The sequence below is a fragment of the Orycteropus afer genome, unplaced genomic scaffold (genome assembly GCF_000298275.1).
Source record: "Orycteropus afer afer isolate SDZICR_OR568_19922 unplaced genomic scaffold, OryAfe1.0 scaffold00009, whole genome shotgun sequence".
Classification (NCBI taxonomy): domain Eukaryota; kingdom Metazoa; phylum Chordata; class Mammalia; order Tubulidentata; family Orycteropodidae; genus Orycteropus; species Orycteropus afer.
The window spans coordinates 13713176-13723216 of record NW_006921596.1 but is presented as its reverse complement, the minus strand read 5'-3'; the positions used below and the strand labels follow the sequence as shown (position 1 = coordinate 13723216).

Here is a 10041-nt window from a genome sequence, read left to right as displayed (position 1 = left end):
TTCCCAGTCCTATTTTGAGAGCCTTTTAGCCTAAACGGACTATTCCTAAAGGTGCGTGGTAATGTACCAAACAGTGTTCGTTTACTATTGCGCTGAGAGCCAGCCTCTGGGAGTGAGTTTATTCTAGGCCCAAAATATATCCCAGGGCCATAGTATTGGGGGTCTCACCAGACTCCATCCGACCAGTAATTCTGGTCATTATTGTAAAAATTTGTATCTTAAGTTTATAAAAGAAACGGAAAACAACACCAAGCACAGGCATGGAAGGGAGAGAGAAAGGAGTTTGTGCGTGCTGAGAGGATGGACTGAAGATGTGGTCCTTTCCCCACAGCTGAAAAAAGGAGTGGAACAAACTGGAACATGTAGACAGAGTTAGTGAGGAGTTCCTGGGTGGCATCATTGTTCAGCTCTGGACTACTAACGGGTACAGAGAGGGCAGGGGCTAACTAAGCCAGAAGAGAGGAAGGGGCATCCCAGACAGAGAAGAGTATGTGCAAAGGCAGGGGGCTACGGTTCAGAACCACCCAGAGACTTCTGGGAAGACGGGCCCTGCGATGTGCTTCTGCAAGGTCACAGTCTTGAATACCTGAGGGAGCAGTGGTTCTACTCTGCACACGTGGGGTCACCATGAGTCAGAATCCACTTGATGACAACCAACAACAAGAAGAAATAGCAAACTGTATCTACCCACATCCAAAAAATCCACCTATAGCTAGCTCTCCATGAGATAATGCAGGAACATAGTCATAAAACATGTGAGTAATTTACACAATGAAGAAGTTTTTCATTTTTGATTTCTCTTTCATTCTTGATTAAATCAAAGAGAAACTCTCAGGGGCTCCTTAAGTTTCTCTCCACGTTATTTTGCCCTTTTTCAAATAAGAGAAAGCAGAACTCAGAGCCAGAGCTTTAGGGGCCCCAGTATTTAGGCAGGTGGAAGGAAGATTGGGCAATCTATATCCGTAGTGACACCGCTTCGGAAACCCAAGGGGGTCGCTATGAGTCAGATCTGACTCGATGGCAGTGAGTTTAGTTTGGTTTTGGTGAAGATCTTATTTTCTTTATTTGGCATTGTACTTATCACAAGAGATTCCAATATTTCATTTATGCTAGTGATATAAAGTTTCATTTTTTAATATAAAATTATTAAGATTTTAAAAGTTGACTCAGATGAATACTGTTCAGTAATAAACTGGGTTTTAGGTAACTTAAGAAAATAAGAGACCTACTAAGAGAATCTAGTTCCTTGATTTTATGGTTTTTGTTTGTTTTTTTAAAAAAAACAGTGGCTCTTTGATCAGGTGGAGAGTGAAACCACCCTCACCTGGGCATCCCTCCACCCTCAACACAGACACACAGACACACACACACACACACACATTATTTAAGGCTTTATGAGTATCACACAAATTGGATATATAGGCAAATAGGTAGAGGGCAGCACCCTTCCCATTAGAGCCCTTTATAAGGTCTATAGCCAGAATGCTCCTTAGAAGCGAGAATGGCCAGACTTGGTCTCTCGTACTTTGGTCTGTCAGAGGGGACCAGTCCCTGGAGAAGGATATTATACTCGGTGAAGTAGAAGGTCAGTGAAATAAGGGCAAACCCACAATGAGATGGACTGGCACAGAGGCTGTGATGATGGGCTCCATCATGGCAATGATTGTGAGGCTGGTGCAGGGCTGAGTAGTGTTTCATTCTGTTGTACCTGCAGTCACTATGAGTCAGAATCTACTTGATGTCACCTAATAACAATGACAAGAACACAACCCGCCTGTTCTGAAGGACCTTCTGTGATTGGAAAACTTAATTCTTAGGTACTCTTCAAAACATAGGTTGAGGTTTTAGGTCATACATGTGCATTTCAACTAAATTGAAATGTCCACAGTTGATTTGGATGGGTTGCCCGTGAGGCATTTTCCATTACTTCTTATCAGAATGCATAACTTCACTGGATGGAAACCTAGCCTTTAAACCTTCAGTGGCTCCTCTACAATGTGAATAAAATCCAGACTTCCAGGAAGAGGCTACAAGACCTGGCCTGTTCTGGACCTCTACTGGCCTCACCAGCCTCACCAACAGCCTTTCCCTTTCCTGCTCCTGTCACACTGGCCTCTCATGGTCTTAGCCCACAGCCTTGCACATGTTCTTCTCTATCTAGGATGCTCTTTTCCCCTTTGTGGTTTCGCCAGCTCCTACTCTCTATACCTACTTAGTGGTCACCTCCTCAGGGAAGCATCCCCTGATTTCCCACCTTGCATGATCTGGCCCATTCCCATCTCTCCAATCTCATTACTTTTCACTCTACCTTGCCTATTCTGCTCCCAGCTCTACTGACCGACCTCCTTTCCATGTCTCAGGCATGCCAAGCTCTCTCCCATCTCAGAGCGTTTGCATATGTTGTTCCTTCTACCTACAGCATCATTGCCCTGTTAATTTCATTCTAGTTCCTCCTGATCCTTTATATATTAGCATAGATGTCATCTTCTCTGAGAGGCCTTTGCTATTGACCTGAATAAATGTAGCCACCTTCCCTCAATTACATCTATCTATCTATCCCTATTTATTTTCTCTACAGTATTTTTCACAATCTGAATCTTGTTTATGCGCATGTTTTCTATTTTGGGGGTAGAACATAAGCTTTGGGTACCTCCTCCTCCCCCCCCTGCAAGGAGAGGATTTCCATTATGTTTATCTAATACAGTGGTTCCGAACCATAGGGATATTGCCTCCCAATGTCTGGATACATTTTTGGTTGTTACAACCTGGGAGCAGGGTGTGTGTGTGTGTATGTGTATATGTATATGTGTGCATGGGTGCATGCTTACTAGCATATAGTGGATAGAAGCCAGGTAGGTATAGGACAATCTCTCCATAACAATTACCCAGGTCAAAAATGTCAATACTCTGCTGAACTTGAGAAACTCTTATCCAATATCATCAGTTAAAGGGCAGGGTGAGACTAAAAAGAGTGAGTTCTATGCAAATGCTCTGTCCAGAAGCTTGACAATTTAGCAAATGATACAAGTAGACATTACATATAAAATGTCATTGTCAAAGGAGTTGGAAAAAGCTACCAGCATTCAACTGTTGTGGTTGGATAAGGTGATGGCAGTAGTTCTCTCTAACAGGAGAGCAAAACTAGTTGCCTTACAGGAATTGTTAGTACATCTTTTGAGACTTAATTTTATTAAGTGAGAAATAATGATTTACAGAAAACCACATTAACTATCTTGGGACTGTATACATGATGCTAACTTTCCTTGTTACGGCAAAAAATTGTAAGCCACTTGGAGGCATATATATCAGTTATTCTTGCCTATACACTGTCATTGGTAAATTCATTAGTCCATTCTAAATTTTGTTTAGTTGGACTAATGCTGAGAAGAATCACACATAAATTTCTAGTTTTCAAAGATATGAGCACTTAATATATGGCTTCTCTGACCTGGTACATAGTAAGTAGGTACTCAATGAATAATTTTTTAAATTATCATTTTAATTATTTTTCACAGTTTTTAAAAAAGTTGTGATTTGGATGACCACAAAGCAAATTGTTTTCCATTCAACAATCCATCCACGTTCTGTTTTATGACATTTATTGGAATCCCCATATTGTAACTGCATTCTGCCCACTTCCTCCCTACACACAGCCCTTCTCTTTGTCCTTTTTCCCTGTCCCCTCCCACCTTCCTTGCTCTTTCCCTGGGCAAATGCTGTTCTCTTGGCCTGCACGGGGCACAGTTCTAAAGCCCCCCAAAATGGCTCCCAGATTCCATGTTGTTTGGTCAAGAAAGAAAATTTGCTAACTCACCCCCCTTCCTCTCCTCAAGGCCTGTAGAGCCCTTCTTTAGAATAGGTACAATTCATTAAGCTGCTGACGGTAACATCTTATCAGAGTATAGCACAGGTGGTGGTCACAAGACGCTGCATAAGGCCCCTATCGGCCTGGGCCTGGTGCCATCCTGTCCGGGAACGGATGCGCAGCCCCTGTCCCCAGCTTTTCAAACCCAGGCATATATAACTCTGGAAAGTGGGATGGGATCAGCAGTTATTTGAACTTGGCCCAGCCCACAGCCACTGGACCACTCACCATCTGCAGACATTTGCAGTTGGTTTTCAGTGGCAGGTTTTTGGGAAATAAATCATCAGGCCTTTCTTCCCAGGTGCCTTTGAGTAGACTCAAACCTTCGACCTTTTGGTTAGGACCAAAGTGTGCGTTACCCCATTGCACCACCCAGGGACTCCTCTTTAACAGTTAAAACTGTTTTGTTTTTTAATAAAAAACAAAACGAGGTTCTCCACAATTAATTTTCAACTTGCTTTTTCACTTACTCTATCTTGGATATCACTGTAGGTTAGTGGTTCTTCACTGTGAGCAATTTTGCCTCACGGGATAGTTGGTGATGTCTGGAGACATTTTTGATTGTCATGGCCTAAGTGGGGTTGGGCATGGTGGTACTGGCATCTAGGGTGGGGTGCTGGTAAATTTCCTATAAGGCACAGGACAGCCCTCCACTACAAAGAATTATCTGGTCCAAAATGTCAACAGAGCCAAAGTTGTGGAACCCTGCTCCAGGTCAGTACACATAAATCTAATTCATTATTTTTTAAAGCTTCATAATATTTTGTAATATTGTTGTTGTTGTTGTTGTTATGTGCCATTGAGTCAGCCCCGACTCATAGCGACCCCTCCTTAATATGGATAGATCATAATTTATTCAGCTAGTTTCCTGTTAATAGATACAGCTTCTTATTTAGTGGTATTTATATATTTAATATGAAGAGACTCAATGTCCTAATTTAGTTGTTTACAATCATTCTGTTTCTTTAAAGAGCAAGATGTGCCTGTTTAGAAAGACTCTAAAGGGAACAGTAAAGAATTCATAGACTTGGGTATAAAATTAGATTCTGGGTCACTGTGAGACAAGAGAATTTGGTTTCAATAAAATCACAGACTCATTCTAAATGACAAGTCTTAAAGTAAGTCATTTGAAAATCATGACTTCATTTTTTGATGCTTTGGAATTAAAAAAGCCTAAGAAGCAACAACATAAAGCTTTGTATGACTTCCCCAAACAGAGAAAGCTACTTATGGATATAACTGCAGTAACTTCCAGTGAAAGCTAATTCTGAATATCTTTACCTCCTCTTTTTTTACGTATCTTTTAAAAATCCATTAGTATATTAAATCATAGTTTGTTGAACAAAAGAAAACAAAGCAAGTTTAAGATGAAAAAAGTGATATCCATCCAAAAGACGTTGAATGAGTTCCAGATGCTGTTGACAATATAATTCAGAATTGGAATGACCCTCTGGTTAACCACAGAGGATTTTACAGAAAGGGTGCCCTAAAGCAAACAGATGTTTGCTCTGTGAAACCAAAGCTCTGTGCTCTAGCCCATCCTCTCTGCATGTCGTGCATTCCTAGAAGGGTAAAATAAAGAGTGGATTCTCCTTCCCTCACAGAGCTGGATAAAAACTTGTTGTTAGGTGCCTTCGAGTCACTTCCGACTCAGAGCAGCCCTGTTACAACAGAACGAACCGTTGCCTGGTCTTGCACCATCCTCACAGTTGTTTCTATGTTTCAGCCCATTGTTGAATCTACTGTGTCAATTAATGTCATTGAGGGGCTTCCTTTTTTCTCTGACCCTCTACTTTACCAAGCATGATGTCCTTCTCCAGAGATCGGTCCCTCTTGACAACATGTCCAAAGAACAAGAGACAAAGTCTTGCCATTCTCGCTTCTAAGGAGCATTCTGGCTGTACTTTTTCCAACACAGATATGTTCATTCTTCTGGCAGTCCATGGTGTATTCAATTCTTTATCAACACAATTCAAAGGCATCAGTTCATCTTAGGTGTTCCTTATTCATTGTCCAGCTTTCCCATGCATATGAGGAGATTGAAAATACAATGGCTTGGGTAAGGCATACCTTAGTCCTCAAAGTGACATCTTTGCCTTTTCGGAGTTTAAAGAGGTCTTTTTGCAGCAAATTTGCCTAGTGCAATATGCCATTTGACTTCCTGGCTGCTCCTTCCATGGACAATTAATTGTAGGATCCATGTAAAATGAGATCCTTGACAACTTCAGTCTTTTCTGTGTTTAACATGATGTTGCTTATTGGTCCAATTGTGAGGATAGATAAAAACTAACAAAAAAACAAACTAAGTGTGTGAGTAGGATGGTAAACCAATTGGCAAGCCCTGAAAGTGTTTCCTCAGTCAGAAGCAAGAGTTGGAAATTGATCTTGCCTTTGCCAGTTGTCTTTATATAAGTCATCAGTTCTATCATAAAATAAACTGGAATGGGTACTTGAGTTTTGTGCTTCAGACTCTTCAAATTTTGGGCATGAGTCCTTAGACTTAATAAGTTAACAGAGATGGTCATTTTGTAATACCTCACAACCGTTAGACTTGCAATAGTTCAAGCCCCCCGTTTGTTGCCGTTGGGTTGGCTTTGACTCATGGTAACACCATGTAAAACAGGACAAAACACTGCCTGGTCTTCCACCAGCTTCGTGATCATTGGTGTGCTCAAGGCCATTGTTGTATCCACTGTGTATTTTGTGTTCCTTCCAACCTAGAGGAGTCATCTTCCAGCACTATTTCAGACAATACTCGGTTGTGATCCATAGGGTTTTCATTGGCTAATTTTGAGAAGTAGATCACCAAGCCTGTCTTCCTAACCTGTCTTACTCTGAAAGCACTGCTGAAGTCTGTCCACTATGGGTGACTCTACTGATATTTGAAATCCAGTTTGCTATCTCCCATCACAGCAACATGCAAGCTACCACAGTGCAACAAATTAACAAGTGATGGCAAGCCTATCTAAGGATCTACTAACATAAGTTCATTGACACTGTTGTAAACTAAAATAGTTTCCCTCTCACTGTTGCCTTTTAAGGACCAGAGCCACACCCAAGTTTCACAGTATCGCCAGGATCCCTCCCTGATCATGAGGTCCATCGTCCACATGACGGATGCTGCTCGCTCTGGGATCATGCCTCCTGCCCAGCTCACCACCATCAACCAGTCTCAGCTCAGTGCTCAGTTGGGACTGAATTTGGGAGGTGCTAGCATGCCCCACACATCTCCTTCACCTCCAGCAAGCAAATCTGCAACTCCCTCCCCTTCCAGCTCCATCAATGAAGAGGATGCCGATGAATCCAGCAGAGTAAGTTTAAGACACGCTGCTGTTAACTTCTTTAGTAGGTAACCTACTTGGGAATTTGGAATCACCCCATGCTCATGTCTTTGAATTTCATTTATGGTATTATCTTTTTTTTCTGCCTTGATTTGGAGTAGCGGTTATATTTATGATGGCTTAATTTTTGTCTTCACTCTTACTTTTTTCTGTTGAATGTATCTTGAATTTGAAGTTGGGAGATAATGGCTTCTCATACTTGTGTAAGATGTTCTTTTATAATCTTATACTTATGCAAGGCCATTTAACTTTTATAATCTGCAAAAGTAAGGGCCTGCACTAGACTTGCCAGAGATTCTAAACTACTTTCATTTTAATTTAATGCCCATGTGGTTCAGTTTCATGCAGTTAATAGGATGAACTCCTGGCACTTTTGATAGCCTTGCACCTTCAGTGATCTTTGTCACTTAGCAAGTTCTAATAGTATTACATCTTTCCTTTGGCAGTGTAAAACATATTAAAGTATGTTGTTTTTCTTGGGTGCAATTGAATCAATTCTGACTCACAGTGACACCATGTGACAAAGCAGAACAGCCCCATAGGGTTTTCTTGGCTGCTGGCTTTTACAGAAGCCGACTGCCAGGTCTTTCTCCCACATTGCTCCTGGGTGGCTCTGACCATCACCAGTAATGGTAGCAGCAAACACTTACCCATTGCACCACCAAGCCTCCTTTAAAGCAATAGAACATAGTTTAAAATAAAATCTAGTCTCAGGTGTTGTGCTTTCTGAATGCCTACCATAAGTAAGAAAAAAGTGTACTATGATAGTACACAATCACTCGTTCATTCATTCATAATATATAGTCATCTCCTTTGTGCTTGACATCTTACTTGGTACAGGCAACATAGAGATTGGTAAGAGAATTATTGCCCATGGGATTCCCCATTGGGGATAGATAGCTATGTGTAAAACTAGCTCCAGATGTGATTAGTGCTCTAATTGATGTAGCTGGTGTGCTGAGGTGGTAATCGATTCTGCTTGGGAGAGTGATTTGAGGAAGACTTTATTGAGGTGATATCTGAATTAGGTCTAAGAGGATGCATAAAATTTTGTGAGGCAGAAGACAGAAGCCAGCATTCTGGTTGCCGGAACAGTAAGGAGCAATGGGAGTACAGGGAAATTTATGGGTAGGATGAGTACTTGGTTATAGGAGGAAAGAAGTAGGCATTGAAAGAAATGACTTCAATATGGTGGCCTTTCTTGTATTGGCAATTCAGATCTGAAGAGTTATTTGCACAGAGGAATGGCATAAGCAAATGTGTGCTTTAAAGAAAACTTTGGCCACATATAGGATGTATTACCAGAGAAAAGACAACCGTTGAAGGACCCTTTTCATTATGAACTGTTGTATTTCACCAAATGAAGGAATGGACAAGAGGTACCCGATTAGAGAAAACATCTGAGAGGGAGAATCAGTCATCAGGGGTTTAGTGATTACCTGGAATTTGGAGCACAGATCATTTAGACTTATTTTCGAGTCAGCATGGATATGAGTAATGAAGAAGATCGACCTGGGAAGAGAGGAGTGCTTTTTTTTTCCTCCATGGGGAAATAATAGTTTGGCATGGGATGGGTTGAATTTGAAGGGCTTACAGTTGGGTATATGAGTCTAGAACTCCCCTTATTGGAGCTGAAACTATAGATTGGGGACTGTCAGCACAATATGAAGACATGGATGTGAACAGGATTTCTCAAAGTGTGAAAAGAGTGAATCATGGCCAGAACTCTGAGCATCATTTTTCTTTTTCATTGTTAAATTTAGTATTGATTTTAAATCTTACATTTCAATCTATTTTTGTTGTTGTAAATATACATCTATATACTTGGCATTTCAACATTTCACAGGTACAGTTCAGTGACATTAATTAGGTTTATCATGTAGTCTGACACCACTATCCCTTTCCAAATTGACCCACCATCCTTAACAGAAGCTCATTGTCCCCTAAGCATTGAGTCGTCCCCCCACACAGAGAACCACTAATACATTTGGATCTCTAATCACTTGCCTGTTCTATATACTTCACATAAAGGGGATCATGACACTACTTGTCCTTTGGTGACTGACCTGTTTCACACAGCATAATGTTTTCAAGGTTCATCCATACTACAGATCATCATTTATTTTTAAGTAGCAAACGAAAGAAGAAGAGCTACAGAAGATTGTGAGTGATGAGGAGAAGAGGAAGGAGGTTGGAGCAATGTTGCAGAAACCAAAGGGATTTCAAGAAGAAGGGTCCGGGTTATAGCATCAAATTAGCACCTCAGTGGGCACCAGGTTAGAAAATGCACTAATAGCCAGTACTCATACTCAGGAGGACTTCCTTGTGGTGAAGTGTGAAATAATGATTTTTTAAAAATTCAAGAGATGTGAATAAGATGCAGCTAAGTTACAAATGGCCACACACACTCAAATAGATTCCTTTCATTTCACTCATTTCCAGTGCCCTTGGCACTTACCTGGGTACTAAATCAAAACTGTGATGCCTACAGAAAACTTAGTACATGACTCCTACCTAACTTGCTCCATTTTAGGTGAGGGTCTAGGAATTCAGTTTGTTATCTCTTAAATAATTTAGCTGAGAAAGGAAAATTAAGATTATTGTTGATTATCTCTCTTTTGGGTAAAGCTATTTCTCTGGTTTTCCAACTCTTTTAAAGAAACATAGAGATTTTGTAGGAGAATTGATGCTGAGATTTTAGTTAAACTGTGGGATTCTTCATCTCTGGTTTATTCTTAAAAGATAGTGGTGATTAACCACTTCTATTCAACATTGTACTGGAAGTCCTAGCCAGGGCCATAAGGCAAGAAAGGGAAATCAAAGGCATCCATATTG

General features: G+C 40.8%; 1 protein-coding gene across 1 annotated transcript in view; it reads left to right on the top strand.

Moving 5' to 3' along the window:
• TOX3 (TOX high mobility group box family member 3) overlaps positions 1 to 10041 on the top strand; it is a 146892-nt gene that overhangs the window by 123799 nt on the left and 13052 nt on the right. The window contains exon 4 of the mRNA XM_007947040.2: positions 6907 to 7176. Within this exon, the coding sequence (XP_007945231.1) occupies positions 6907 to 7176 (270 nt within the window). The remainder of the gene's footprint in view (positions 1 to 6906; positions 7177 to 10041) is intronic.